The sequence below is a fragment of the Salminus brasiliensis genome, chromosome 5, assembly GCF_030463535.1.
Source record: "Salminus brasiliensis chromosome 5, fSalBra1.hap2, whole genome shotgun sequence".
In the NCBI taxonomy this organism is placed as follows: domain Eukaryota; kingdom Metazoa; phylum Chordata; class Actinopteri; order Characiformes; family Bryconidae; genus Salminus; species Salminus brasiliensis.
Window position 1 is genome coordinate 19,839,646 of NC_132882.1, and position 15,733 is coordinate 19,855,378.

Below are 15,733 nucleotides of genomic sequence, written 5' to 3' on the forward strand. Positions count from 1 at the left end.
CTTGTATTTTAGATATTTTGTATTATATTGTATTTATATATTTATTTATATAATTCACAATAGTACTATAACTTTTGAATTGTCTATAAATGGTTGGTGCTGAGGTCACTTATAAACTGATGTAATTAGCACTAAAATGGGATGAATTGAAGGAGTTTAACATTTACATTTAAGGCACATATCAGGCGGTCTTATCCAGAGTGACTTGCAAAAGTACCTCACTGTTTACTCAGAAAACCCCCCTAGCTGGTTTGTATAGGCTAGGATGCAAAAATATATACTACTAAACACAAAAGTAAGTATGTATACCACAATAATCAACACACACTGCACTTTGTTAATGTAGTTCTCACAAGAGGTCTTGTGCAGCCCCACCAAGGCTACACAGTGCAGTAGCTGGCATTCCAAACCCCAGACTGAAAATGACAGAGACACCACGGACAATGACCAGAGACAATCAGTGCACCATTTTGAATCTATTTTGAGGTAAAAGTGCTACTTCATGTTGCTTCAATACTGTGCAGAAGCCATAATGCAGTAAGGTCACTATACATGGCCAGGAGTGGGGTCATTTAGACATTCTAGACCGGCCTTGGAGTGCCCAGTTAATGATTTTCCCTTAAATGAACTGACAAACCCTGCTATAACATCCCTGGAACATATTTTCTGTGGTTTTCGTTTCCATAAACACACCCTAAACACCCACAAAAACAGAACTGAGACACGGCACTCCCTTTCATTCAGTTTTATTCCACAAACCGCCTCCTCCTGTACTCCAATTTACATTATTCACATACAGTTGTACCCAGTAGTTACAATTCTCATCACATTAAATAACTAAACATTAAAAACAAAATAGGCAAAGCACTTCTCATTTTAACTCATGATGATAAGAAAGACAGCCATGTTTTGTTTTGTTTTTGTCACGTGTGTATATCTTTTTTGTGGTGATTACTAAGATGCATGAAGCTGTCTGCCATAAGGTGCAAGACTTCTGAGTGGGTTCTTCATAAATAGTGACGCAGATACACCTTGGTGGGAGGTGAAGGTTTGTTTAGATAAGCTTGACTGTGGAGCAGCTTCTTGTAATCACACCCCTTTTTGCCCAGCGGAGGCAATGCTCAGTACAATCTAAACAGCAGTTAGTGATTAGGTCGGCTTGGCTCTTGCCAGGCTGTGCTTCATCACACAAGGATCCTCAGGCAGCGCGTTGGAGCCAGGCAGATAAGGCTCGTCTCCGTTTAACAGCAGTGTTTCTCAAAGGACCTCTGGAAGAGACAGAAAAATGAACAGCACTGATTAAAAAACACAGAACACAGAAGTGCTTTGTGTTGAGGTGACACTAATTGGGTTTCCCAGTGGCAGATCCATCAGCAGGCATTTCGGAGTTTAAATGATGCCAATGGCAGAGAGGGAAAAGAGCTATAATTACCACTGTATTATCTGTGGTGTTTTTGTAGTACTGATAATAGTATCAGATGTCAAAATTGGCAGCTATCATTAGCCAACTGGTATAGTTCGGCCTCCTAATACTGAAACAGGAAAGGCTCTTCTCTCAAAGTTTCCACAAAGTTAGAAGCCAATCATTTTCAAGAACCACACTGCATGCTGTAGTGTTTACATATTCCTCCACAAGAACAAAGGAGCCCAAACCAAGAAAAACAGGCCATGTGCATTATTCCTCCTCCACCAAACTTTACAGTCGCCACTACAAATTTAAGCAGGCAGTGTTCTCCCGGCATCTACCAAAGCCAAATTCATCCGTCAGACTGAAAGATGGAAAGGCATGTTTCATCACTGTGAACAGTGCCATTGCTCCAGAGTTCAATGGCAACATGCTTCAGGTCACTCCAGCCAAGGTTCACATGGCAATCCAATCCAAGAGTCTCCAAATTAACAGGTTTTGGGCTTCCAGAAGAATATTGGAATTCAGTCTGGAGTTTCACCAACGAGGACAAACACGAACAGTTTCTGTGCTTCAGCACAGCTTGTGTGGCAGCATTACATCAGAGTAGTCTCTCCTGGACGCTTCAGCACATTACAAAGCATTTAACTGGTTATTTGATTAATTTAACAGAGAGACACTGTGTAACTATGTTTACTTATTTTCACTTAAAAAAATATCTAAATGGGTTATTTGGCCAAGGGTGTCCAAACTTCTGCATAAGACTGTATGCATGTTAGAATATTTGGCCATATTCAGGCAGTTCTCAGATGGACTGACATTTATTTTAGACTATATTCATTACAACGATACAAAGACCAGCTGCATATATAAGCAGATTGAAACACTGGTTAATCAAAGCTGGCAGTGATGTGACCTCCCCATGTTTGCTTTGGGGGCAATTTATGGTCCCGGCCTGTCCACAGGATAGCAGGTGGGGATCTTTCCTGTTGGGGGGGCGGCTGGTTGGTAGTAACGCTGACCATGCCAGAGAGCGGGGGCAGAGGGGGCATACCAGAAGCAGGGTCCAGTTTCCAGTCTTGAGTGCCAGCGATGCATATAAAGAGCTCCTGGTGGGCTCAGCGCCTCTGAGAATTAAACCTCACACATACACCCGCTGGGACATCCACGTCTGAGGTAGCCCACAATTCTTGGTTAAAAAAGCTAGGGGATATGAACAGAAAGAAGCCCAGCAATTCCTCTGAGACAAAACTAACTTCTAATGTGTGGTGCTAGTTTAATGGCGCCTTGGAAACCCAGCCCAAAATGTAAGGCGTCAAATGTAAAGAGGGTGTCCCATGCAACGCAGCTGCTACTACTCAGTCTACTAGTTAATGACACTGCGGCCTACAGTGATAACAATGACAAATGACTGGTAATCTTAAGATGAACTGTAAATGCATTATTCAACCTGCTGTGGGTTAGTCAGCAAACTGTAAAGCTTTTTCTAATTAGTATTCTCTAATTACTTATACACATTTTGGCAGAAAATGCAAGATTGTCAAACAAATTCAAATTAAAAGCCCTCTGCTTTTTAAAAACAGTTTTTATAACTGCAATTTCATAAAATTCTAAAGTAGCGGCAGAAACAACAGCATTTAAAATATATGTAGGCGAAAACACTGATAAGCAAATCATGAAAGATGAAGTGCCCAAATAACAGAAGCTGTGTAAATGGTAACCATGCTGAAAACAATGTTTCCACAATTTCTAATTCAAAAGAATTCAATTTAGTCTAATTCTATTCTAGTTTAAAAGATGGAAAATATGTACGAAGCAAAAAGGATCCGTGGTTGAAAGCTGAGACCCTTTAACAAGGACAGGCAGATGCAAGAAATACTGCACAATGAGTCATCTTTTACTTTTTGTTTGTACATCTGGATAGGTTTTACTTCTGAGAAAGCCAAAGGAAGTATTCAGCCCACACTGCCTACTCCCAACACACCCAGTATGAAAGTGGGCCTAGTCTTGAAGAATGTCCCCAATAAAAAGAAACACAGTAACTGTATAACTGTTCAGGAAACACCAGGGATGCTCAAATGCCTTATTATTGAAATACATATACACTGAAAGGTGTTTCTATTGGTTGTATACAGTTGACACACTATAGCAGTCCTGATACGTAGTCTCACCTGCAACATGCTGAGGCTTCATAGAGCCTGTCTTCTTCAAGAATGACTTCCCATCATCAAAGGCCACAATTGGCTCATCAGGAAGATCAGTCTCTGACTTCTCCCGCCCACCACCGCTAGTGCTGCTGTGATTTGAGAGCTGGATGATCTCTTCAAAGTGGGATGTCTCGCCCCCTGAGGACAGGCCATTCTCATGTTTGGAGGGTTGGACACCATTCATCACAAGGCATGAAGAACTGAACAGGGGAGGGGGAAAAAATCAAAAATTTGGACACGCTACCTTAAGGTTCCCAGTCCAGCCAGTTCACAATCTGTTGTATTCTAATGGGTCAGAAAATCAAAAGCATGACCAGTTCTCTACTATTCTAAAGTGTGAAGAAACGTGAAAGGAAAGTGAAAGGAACTATTTGAAGCACTTATTTTTAAGAGCTTAGTCATGCACATGCTTTAAATAGATCAGTCTGAAAGGAAGGTATTTATCAATGGAAATCACAAAGGTTTAAACTTCTTCAACTGCAGATTTATTTTTAGCCCCTATTACAAAACTAATACACAAGTTACACAAGATACATTTTAGGGGTTAAACAATGAAAAAGCATGTTTTAATTTACCTCTCTTTCATTCCACTTTGTGATGGGCTTTTCTGCTTCAACTCTGGCTGGTGTTCAGCTGATGCTGTGAGAAAATATTTTAATTAGACTCTCAGAAAAGGAACCCTAATTCTATTTCTTTTCCGCTTTGTTATACAGTAAGCTTGTCAAAATAAACATTTCCACCATCTGGAATCATTTATGAGATCATGAAAGCACTCGTTGTATTGGCTAGTCGATGACAGATCTTAGTATACAACCATAATTACAAATGATTAAAAAAAATGGACAAGCAATGAGCAATACTACTGATTTTGGACAGAACAGCCCAAACCGAAAAGCTGAACAGGCTGTGTGTATTATCCATCCCATGGACCACGGTCAGTGGCTTTGTTTAGAGAAATCCATTCAGATGCCTGATTGTAGGAAAAAGGTCTGACCCAATAGTCTGGTTCTTAGCACTGTAACAATGCCCTGTAACAGACGCCACTCTGTACTCCTGCTCTGGCTCTACTTTACGTAAGAAGCTCTGAGAACACAGTTCTTTGCAAGCGTAACCACAGACCAAATGTAGCTATGATGTGAGAATGATGAAGAACAATTGTGAGCTTGTATTATGCATGAGCCTCTATAACGAGAGATCTTTAATACATCCTACTGACTAAACAGGCCGTAATCCATGGAAATCATGGATCAACTTAACCCTGCTCAGTACTCCAGATACAATGTCACTGGCATTACAAGAGGTTTGAATGCCACACAGGTAGATAGAGATACATTTCTTCAGAATAGCAACTCTTGTTCTCAGCATTTATAGGTTGCATAACAAAGGAAAAGCCTCTTCAGACTCTAGCCTGCCAGTGGATAGCAAGCCATGAGTCAGAAAGCAATAAGTCAGAAGGAGCGATGCTACCTAGTCGCAACAAACTTTCAGTCACCCATATAAATGAATGGCCTTCACAACCATTATCATAAATGATAAAATTCCACTTGTTTACCTTTTATGCTCTCCGATTCGGGTTTGGAGTTTCCACCATTGACCTGGGAAGGAGTGGAAGATTTTATGTCCTTCTGTAGGGGGAGGAAGGAAGTGGAAACAGAATTAGAGATGGAGGTTATGGTCCCCCCATGCAGGAAAGCAGCTTCAAATCAGAACCATACCTTTTCTCCTGGGTCTGTTTTGCGTGTCCTTTTCATGATCTCTTCCAGGCGCTGGTGAGGGGGGCAAAAAATAAAATAAACAAAAATCATCCAAATGCATAAATATCATAATAATTTAATTGGTTTGGTTAAGTGTTTAGTATAGCAGAGTGGGCAACACCATCTCCTATGTGCCAGGGTTCAATTTCCTGGTCAGGCAAGTACACCATGAGACACCAATAAAAGCCTTTTAAAATGTTTAATGTTTGTGTAATATGATTAAAGCCAGATGCTATAAAAGTAAATATAACAGTACAGGTAATACATAAATACAGGAAGAACTACAACAACAAGTCATCCATAGGGAGAGACGGCAGGTGTGGTACAGCAATAAACTGAACATTAAGTCATGGTAAAGAGTGGAACCATGTGATGGAAGAAAAACAAAAAACACAAGGAAGGTTAAGGGCTGTTGACAACGAGTGACTCTTTAAAAATAAAAAAAGAACTTGTGGTGTTCTAGTGGGTTAATAGCACTGTGGGCAGCATGGTCACAGGGAGAGTGTGCAGCCTCTCCTTTGTAAACACACTTCTTGTTCAGTGGGGCTGGAAAGCAAGTGAGTGCCTCTGTGGGTGGCACACCGGCGTCACAGCCCCCTGCTCACACCCAGCAATTAGCAGACCTTTGAGAGTTAGCCCTGCAAAGCCGTGCCAGTGCTGTTGAAGGATGTGTGTGAGCTCCAGTCAGGAGGAAGCATAAATGTGATAAATGTGTCATGACTGTAAAGTGCCATGTTTACACAACGTGTGTTTAAAACATCTGCTCATGGCTGAGGTCTAAAAGAGAAATAGCAAGGTCAGAGTGAAGGCCATGAGGCACTTCTGTGTATGCATGAGTGGATCTCCCTCCTACCTTCTTCCTCTCCAGCCTCTCCTGCTCCTCCTTCTGGAAGTGCTTTTCTCTCTCCAGACGCTGCCGCTCTGCTTCCTCCCGGGCCTTTGCCTCAGCTTCCTCCTTCTGCGACGCACACAGACACACAGAACAGATGCAAGAGTTACTTTTTTAATAGTCTAGAAATACATTGATCTATTATTATTAATCAGTCTGAAAGTGGATTTATAAAGATTTCACAACCATTGACATATGCAAAGAAATGATCAGCAAGTTTAGATTTCTTAGATTTCTAATATCTGAAGCATTTATTGTAAAATTCTGCACAAAATGACTGCACTTTACAACCCAGTTTTAGTTAGCCTGTTCTCATGGCAGCCTCAACTTTCTGTTCTTCACTGCTAGAAGGGGATCCAGACGTGACCCCTTCTGTTGTAGCCCATCTGCCTCTGCATTCTGATATGCTGTTTCTGATCACACAGTGGTTACCGTGGTTACAGAGTGGTTATTTGACTTGCCGTATCCTTTCTGTCAACACAAACCTGTCCGGCCACATTTCCAAGTATTGATCATCTAGGTGGAAATATTTAAATGACAAGTACTGGATATTGGCAGAAGCGTAAACTGTCGTTTAGGTAAAGCAATGTAAAGCTGTGTAAGGGGCCAGTGCTGCTTCTAAAAATGAATTCACAAGAGGAAGTGTGTGTGTGTCTTTCAAGAATTCTCTCATTTCCCTAGTCACGGACACTGCAAGTCCACCAGTTCAGGCCTTTGTTTCAGAACTTACACAATGTTTGACAAAATAAGCAAATACATGATGTTTTAGTCTTGTACATTATAACCACTGATGAAGATTAGAGGCAAGAGTGAAAAATTACATGTCTAGAACCTTGTGCAACAGGAAAATACATCATACCTTGTCAAGCCACATGGGTTATTGATGGGTGTAAGGCCGGCATGTTCACTAGACTGGAACTTGACATGTATAGACAGCTAAATGGAAAAAGACCAACAACTAGACCATCTAGTGCCACTGAAATGGCAACTGGTTTGTATGTGACAGGTAATGTTGTAAGTTGTTTGGTAGTGTAAAGCTTTTCACACTAAAATTGCACCAGTTGCAGGATGTGTTTTTTGGGGTTCGTTTTAAAAATGGCCTCCAGGAAATTAGGTTGAGTAAAGTGTATACTGTGTACTTATCCTTGAATGGCTGGTAACCTAAAGTGCAAGTAAATGAAAAACGTACATCTATTAGGTGGTGGTGGTGGTCAACCTTTCTGATTTTTGCCACTTCCTCTGATTGGCTTATTTCTACCTTTCCAGCTCCTCACTAAGCCCCACCTCCACACGCTTGATATGTTGATATGTCGATATCCTAACATGCATTTTTTGCTGTTTAACACAAGGTGGTGGCAGTAGAACAAGAGACAGCGCTGATCTAATACTGCTCTAATACAGCTTAGTTTGTGCAGCTTGTATGTGTTCATATATATGTATAGCACATGCTGTCCCTGTGGTCCAATGAGCTGAGACAGCACAGCTGCACTTGAACAATGGAAATTGGAAAATGTGAACACTCAGCAAAAACAAAATCCCAGGTGACTTCATGTCTGCACTTGATTTGTGCTCTGGGGTTGTGGTGTGAGTGACCAAGACTGAAGAAATGCTTCTTCACATCATTCAATTATTTGGTTTTCACGGTTAAAGTAAGTACTGTTTCTGGTCAATGCCCTTCAACATTTAGAAGAAATATCAATGCAAATCAATATCAATCAAATACTAGTAATACAGGCAGCTACTGCGGCTTTGTAAACAATTTAATAATCCTATTTGCTGAGAGATTAAATCTGTGCCCGTGTTGTGAAACAAAAGCCAGTAATGTTTCTTCCATCACAGGCAAGACTGGATGCTTACACATGGGATCTTTTTTTGAGTAGTTGTACCTGTCTTTGGAGGCGCTCATTCTCCTCCTGTTCTGCCCTTGCTCTCTCCTGTGCTTCTTTCTCCTGCTGCAGCCTCTGGGCTTCGTCTCTCAGCCGTTGCTGCTCTGCCATGAGTCGTGCCTCCTCCTCCCTGCACCTCCTTTCCTCAGCCTCTCGCACTAACCGCTCCTCCCGCTCAAGCCTGTGAGACATTCACACAATCGTTTAAGACAAAACCTGCACATATGGGGTTTATTCAGTCATTTCTATTTAAAGGTACACTATGGAAAACTGGCATTTATTGCTCCAGGGTTCCCCCTGCAGTCAGAAAGTGCAACACCACTAAAGGAAAATAATATGACTCCGAATTGGCAGCATTAGACTGTTCTTAAAAGGGTTATGCATATGACAGTTGGCAGCTTGCCAAGCCTGGAGTAGAGTGACGCTATTCTCTTGATCACATATTGTCAGTGGAGCATCACAATGATTTTGAAAGCTGCTGTTTTAAGGTAAAATTATACAGTGTTGCATTATAAGGCATGCTATTTATGTTTACTTTCTGCAATCATGAATGATTCCACCTTAACAGCTGGTGCAGTGTTCTTAAGGTGTAACATGCCTTTGTCCACTTTGGAATCCTTGATTCTATCTTAAGGGTATAATCTGTGAAACTGATGTAGGCACAGAGTATGCCTCTCAACTGCTGTGGCTAAAACAACATGGCTTAGAGTCACAAGTGAGGCAGGGCCACAACAGGCTGGAACTCTTATTACAGTCCAGAAAGGTCTTCTGAGCTCATAAAGTCTGTCACGAAGAGCAGAGCTGGTTGCTTTAAACATCAACAGTTCCTCACCACAGGCAATAACATTGTACACATAGGATAACTTCTTATGCCTCATAGCAGACCTTGTATGTGACATGTGAGCCTCTTGTGTACGGGTATATTGTTAATTTCAGATGTGGGTGCAAGAGATGCCAAACCTCCAGTTTACACTAAAACTGCTTGCATATGTTGGATGTTTTGGAAGGCACAAAACAAATCTATTTTAGGTTTGTGCTTTCTTGTTTGTTGTGCAATATGTGGAAAATATAATTGCACAGTACTTTTTCAATTTTTACAAACTGCAGCAAAAGTAAAAGTATCCCAAAAATCCAATAGGACCAATTCTGGTTTGGGATTGTTGGGACAATAGTATAGAAAACCAAAGCTATGCAACTTAAGTTTCATCAAAAACTCTTTCTAATAAAACATGTGGTTAGTTAGTCAGTGTTCAAATGAACAGTAATGTTACATGGTCCACAATGTGGTCCACATGGATACAATAATACCTACTGCATCACCCTCCAATAAACCTTGAAAATCAAAACCACTGGACATGGAAGCCAAGTTGATTGAGCATAGAGACATTTCATTAATACCAAAATTCCAAAAACGCCAAAATTTGTACGTTCGTCAAGCAGACCTCTCTTTCTCCTCCTGCTCCCTCCGTTCCTGCTCCTCACGCTCCCTCTGCTCCCTTGCCTGCCGCCTCTTCTCTGCCAAAATACGGGCAGCCTCCTCTGGGTCACTAGTCCCAGCCATGGGCTTGGCAGGGGAGGGGGCCGGAGAGGTTAGTGGAATGCTCGAGTTGGCCACGGGTTTCTCAGAGACAGAGGAAGCACCAGTTGCTGTGACAGGTGCGCTCTTGGAGGGGGGTGTGTCCAGAACGGCTGATAAAACAACCGAAGGGATTGGAGAGGGAGCTGGAAAACAGACAGAAAGGCAATATTTACATTCTTTGAACAATTTAAACTAAATCTAGACCAAAAGAAGAAAGAATAAAATGTACACTGTGAAGAGGCTGAATGACTTCAACTACTCTATAACTGAGTCTTCAACTGTCTCAACATACAACACAGACTCAAATGAATATGTAACACAGACCTCTTCCCACTATTAAGGGAAAGAAGTTCCTGAGGCGGTGTTCTAGTGCTGGATGTGAGCTCTACATAAATTAGTGAACAGCAGGCTGAGATTAGAGTGCAGTGACTGGGTAATTAGTGCAGCTAGCGGTGGAGGGAATTTAATGAGTTAGATTGGCTTTCATGCCTACTTAACAGCCACATTCCCGTTACTGTACTGTCTTACAAACACAAAGATACACACAGTACACATCATTCAAATGTCTAGCCTCTATCAATGTGACTGAAAGAAAGGTGGACACTACTGTCAGACAACACACTGGCTATGGGTCACAAAACCTAATGGAGATTCTGAGATAAGAAAGTGCCCATTTACCTTTGGTGTTGTCAGGCCTGGGTGCTCCATGACTATCTTGGGCTCGCGCCACAGCAGCAGGAGAGTGGGTGCGTGCCTCCACCCGGGCGGGTGTCCGTGCCCTCTTGGGTCGAGCTTTCGGAGTGCTGGGGCTGGCTTGGGCTGATGGAGGTCGGGGAGAGGCAGCCCTGCCTTTGGGTGTGATGGGAGAGGCAGTCTTGCTTTTAGGTGTGATGGGAGAGGCGGCCCGCCTTGATAAGGGACTAGGACTGGAAACAACATAGGATACTTATTACAGGATAGACCAAGTCTGGTTGTTATTCTTTTTTAGTGACAGTCCTGCTGAAAGGGACCCAATTTAACAGCACTGTTAGCTGATTAACACTGTAAGCAAACTGCATTGGAAGCTGGCTTTCAGTTCACTGGTCTCCCCTATAATGTGTGCATATAATAAGAGAGAGTACTATACTTGCATGACTTTTCTAGTCTTTACAGTACATGAACAATACAGTAATGAAATACCCCAGCCTTAGAATTAAACAGCCACTGTGCCTTTAAGACAGAAATATGTAACAGATATCTGTTCTGTTTGGCTGCAATGTATTATATGTCTAATTCAAAGAGCAGTCCAGACTGAAATCTCCTTAAAATTTTAAGCAGAGATGTAAATACTTTAGTTTATGTGCTGTACAGACAAGACAGTGACTGGCACGTTTCAAAAGTGTTTACTTGCTTTAATAGTTTTTCTGTTAAAGACTTCTACAGATCTTCTACAACATGAGCATATTTACTATAATATGAGCTCTTTTTAACACAACACAACAAATTAGAAACATCTTACTATCAATCAGTAAATAATGGTCATGCAGGTGTTACCTGGACTCGGTTCTGGTTTTCATTGAGGGCAAAGACTGTCTCTTCTTCAGCACCTTCTCTTTGGTGATGGCACTCTTTTCCTTTTCATTCTCTCGCTCTTTGTCTTTCTTCTCTTTCTTCTTCTTATCAATCTGTCAAGAAACAAAATGAACACAAATTTAAACAAATATTATTTAAAAATATATATTTAATTATAAATAACTGCTTTTGTGATGGACAGGCAGACTGAGCATGTGTGTGTGACAGACATACAGGTGTGGAGTCTCGTCTGCGGTTGCGCTGGGTGATGTCGGGGGTGCTGGTTGTTACTCTCCAGCGTTCAGAGCATCGGTGGGGCCGGTGAGAACACAGTGTGAGTGGACTAGCTGAGGCTGACCGAGGACACACTGGTGATTCTGGAAGGGGGAGCGCGCACACACACACACACACACACACACACACACACACACACACACACACACACACACACACACACACACACACACACAACGGTATATTCTCAGTGCATCATTGTACCCTTTGTACATACCCTAACAACAGTAGTATATTTCATGGTGTCATGATTTTCATGATTTTCTTTTGCCACCTTAAACTAATAGGTAGCTTTTGTCTTTATTTTCTTGTTAATAGTCATTTTATAACAATGTTAAAAATCAATTCTGTCCTTTCTACTTCAGTAAACAGGAAACAGCAACAAAATCATTCATTTAAACACAGGTACAGGCTTGCATGTAGATCTTGTACTCACGAGAGTCTTTGCTGTTGTTGAGCACGCTGGCAGCACTGCGGCTCCGTGCCAGAAAAGAAAGAGTGGGTGTCATCAGTCGGTCCACAATGCTACTCTCCCAAGGACTCAACTCCAACCTACGGGCTGCAGGAGGGATAATTAGCATTCACCAAAAGCAGAACCTCAGACACTGCATGGGTGCCTCTTTTCTGTTTTCTTTTTTAACTCATGGCGATTCATCCGCTTGTATTAAAACAGTATGTCCAGAACCGGTACATCCAGAAAAAACACTGATGAGAAAGCTTTCTTAAAGTTAAGCTTTTAATGAACTGTGTTTAAATTATGCCATGTACAAAATAACAAATCCATCAAAAAGGAGAATAAAATATATCTGCTAATAAGATTTTCAAACAAGCTTGGTCAAACAAATGGCAAAGCTGCTACTAGACTGCTGTCATACAGTATATACACTCAATGACAAAAAAAAAAATAACACACCCACGTAGAAATGTTGGACATGCAGTTACGTCTCAGGGAGATACACAAGTGATTAAAGGTGTGGTCTGACACTTGGTCTTGCCACAAGAGGGCGTAAAAGTGCTTCCCTCGCTTACCTATAAAAAGGCTTTTGGAAGATCATTGACTGTTGATATGACTCTACGACACACCTGAAGACATGTTACATAGTTGACAGGCTTTGAGAGGGGGCGCATCACTGGACTGAGAGAAGCAGCAAACAGGCTCCGGATGGCCAAGATAGACCACCAGTAGAGGGGACCAATTTGATCTGCTGACAGGCACAAGCAGCTCCCACAGTTTCCTTATCCACCATTTAGTCACAGGTGAAACCTTACATCTCTGTCTCTGCTCGGGCAGAGTGTCCAGGCACTTAGTAGAAGGAAATTTGGGGTCACGCATCACATCACGTGTTATGTCATTGACAGCCAGCCACCGTTACCTTTGTTTGTAATGGTGTCATAACAAGAAACCTGTACTGCTATGGACTGGAAATGTATAGCGATAATTCTTACTATTGAACAGTTTTCTCCAGTAAATGGATAATAAAACATATAAAGCTTTCCTTCTTGGTGCACATGTTTTGTCAATGAGTGTATATTAGCCAAACTGCAGAGATCGAGAGAGTTAAAAATGCCTTTTTCTTTTTTTTTTTTTTTAAAGAACAGCAAACACAACACACTTTTTCTCAACTCATTTGGAAAGGTTCTATTCTTAGTCTCAGCACATGCACTAGATAAACTGGCCTACTTAATGAATGAAAAAATAACTCACACAGCTATGGCTTACAAACCTGCCTTGAGTCATGGGTGCGGTTATGCTATGTATTATAAAAGGTTAAAACTGGGCTGGTCAGCATTTTGTGACATTTTTTGGCACCAAAGAAAAACTTCACATCAAAATCATGTGTGAAAATGAGTGGACTAAAAACACTGAAACAAGTTCATCTGACATTTAGACCATGATGCAAAACAGAAAGAAAAGGAGACAGAAACAGCCACCACCAAAAATGAACCATTCAGACCAAAGGAACTCAGCTGTGACCAGCCCCCTTTCATGGAAAAGGGAAGAAAACATGAAGGAATGAAATTCACACATCCATACCAGCATATGAACATATGAATGCCAGGTTTGAACAAACTCAAGACCAAAATCAGGTGGAGAGGTGGGGCAGGGGAGACATGATGCTGAGAGTGCTGGGGGAAAACAGACGATTGGAGACCAAAAGAGGATCAAATGAGGGAAAACGGAAATCATAAAATGTGAAGGGACGGAGCCGGAGACGGCGAGGGAGAGGGAGCGAGTCCAGTGGGCAGGGCCTTACTTCTGCTGGGAGAGTTCCAGAGGGTGGCGGAGGATTTGGAGAGGCGCTTGTTTAGAACAGAGTCCACGTGTTTTGGCAGGTTGACCGCAGACATAGAGCATCGGCCTGTAAAACCCAGAGAATGTCGCGGAGGCTTGAAGTGCCGGAAAGGAGCTATAATGGCCCATGGATCAAACATTTTATAAACGAAGAAAGCATTCCTAAACTACAGCTGTTCACAAAACCTGCCATAAAAAGACTCTCCCTCATCAGGAAAAACACCTACTACAAACAAATGGGAATTAAACAATTTGTTTTATACCAGTATTTCACACAGAAAAAATAAATAGATAAATAATAAATTAAAGAGAATATCATCAGTTTTCAGATGGTGTTTTATAAGGCAATTGTTTATGGTCCCAAGCTTTATGGGACCATATATCTTATGTCTGTTACTGAGCTTAGCCGCTTTTTCATAATGCTATTATAGAGCACAATTCTAGGGTAAAAAATAAATTCAATTATTTTTGACTTGAGAATTTCCTGGGAGACAAGAACCCTCATAAATCTGAAAATGAGGTCATAAGGCCCAGGAGACGACACCTCAGCATGAACCGTGCACAGCAGCAGCAATTTAGCATAATCCCCCAGAATGCTCACTGTTTCTTAAAACACAGCAGTGGCTGATTCTGACTGTAACGTAAGATTCACTATACTAGTTTATGATAATTTAGCAAACTAACAATGGCACGTAACAAGAGGTCAATCTAGCCAAGCTCAAAGTAATAATATATTTGATAATAACAATTCTAATTTGGTCTAATTTATGCATATGAATATATAGTATTGCTAGAGAACTACAGATGAATACCTTTGTGTGATGGGCTTAAAACACAGGTATTCCGTTTAGGAGAAAACCCCTCAAACGACATATCCAATGTCAGAAATCAATAAAGTCTAAAAATATACCCACAACAATCTTGTGTTACTCAGGTCATGCACTGCTGAGTAAACAAACACTGTGGCTTTCAGTCATAAAAGATAGAAGAACTGAACAAGAAGAGTTCATGACCTGACTGTGGAAGCTGGCCATCTAAAAATCCTTGTGTGTTATAGGGAATTCATTTATAACACAATAATAAGTGAGGGCCCAATAAGACAGCCATTTTCTGCCTAAGAACAAAAAATATTATACCATGATTGTGCATATTTCTTAAACACGAACGCAGCTGCGCTACTCACTTTGGCTCTGACTTGAGTTGGCGCTCAGCCCTCCAGCCCAGGACCATCTCTGCTGGCGGATCTCAGCCCATGTCTTCTTTGCAGACCTCTGGATGGCTGCTTCGTAGCGCTCCTAACCACAAACAGACTTGCTTAGATTCGGAAAAGTCTGGCAAATATCAATCGGTTGTAATGATGCTGAATTACTGTATGACGGGGTGTCGTTGCATTTTGGTGGCAATTTGGAGTATTTGTGGTTCACCTTGTTCTTCTCCAGTTTCTGTTTCTGTCTTTCCTCCAGAGCAGCCCTGCGTTTCTCTGCCTTTATCCTCTGCTCCTCCAGCTTCCTCTTGCGCTCCTGCAGCTGCTGCTCCCGCAACTGTCGAGCCCGTTCCTCCTTTTCCAGCCATTCTGACTTCTTAGTAGCTTCAGAGGTAGAACCAGGGAGGAGCGGAGAGAGGGAGACAGAGAAAGAGAGACAACATAATTAATAATAGTACTACTAATTAGTGCTACTAATGAGCAGTCAGGCATTCCTCTAAACAACATCACAAATGAAGATGTTCATTTGAAATGAAGTCCTAGAGTCACAAAGTCCTATGCATGATGACAGCATTCCAACACCTTGTCACATGCTGAGTCCCATAACCCCCCATTTCTTCACCTTTTTTTATTTGTTAACCTGCTTTTTACACACAACATCCTCACATTAA

General features: G+C 41.6%; 1 protein-coding gene across 4 annotated transcripts in view; it reads right to left on the minus strand.

Moving 5' to 3' along the window:
• Positions 1-730: 730 nt before the first annotated feature.
• The window catches only part of map7d1a (MAP7 domain containing 1a), a 39,008-nt gene continuing 24,005 nt past the window's right edge, over positions 731-15,733 (minus strand). For 2 of the 4 annotated variants that reach the window (XM_072679766.1, XM_072679765.1), the window contains 15 exons: positions 15,283-15,446; positions 15,042-15,153; positions 13,821-13,925; positions 12,002-12,124; positions 11,506-11,648; positions 11,254-11,384; positions 10,399-10,646; positions 9,584-9,863; positions 8,142-8,322; positions 6,220-6,324; positions 5,328-5,378; positions 5,165-5,237; positions 4,188-4,251; positions 3,577-3,812; positions 731-1,268 (listed from right to left, as the gene is read on the minus strand). In XM_072679766.1, the coding sequence (XP_072535867.1) occupies positions 1,258-1,268; positions 3,577-3,812; positions 4,188-4,251; positions 5,165-5,237; positions 5,328-5,378; positions 6,220-6,324; positions 8,142-8,322; positions 9,584-9,863; positions 10,399-10,646; positions 11,254-11,384; positions 11,506-11,648; positions 12,002-12,124; positions 13,821-13,925; positions 15,042-15,153; positions 15,283-15,446 (2,027 nt within the window). In that variant the 3' untranslated portion in view covers positions 731-1,257. The remainder of the gene's footprint in view (positions 1,269-3,576; positions 3,813-4,187; positions 4,252-5,164; positions 5,238-5,327; positions 5,379-6,219; positions 6,325-8,141; positions 8,323-9,583; positions 9,864-10,398; positions 10,647-11,253; positions 11,385-11,505; positions 11,649-12,001; positions 12,125-13,820; positions 13,926-15,041; positions 15,154-15,282; positions 15,447-15,733) is intronic. The other 2 variants (XM_072679769.1, XM_072679767.1) reach the window with 1 other exon arrangement.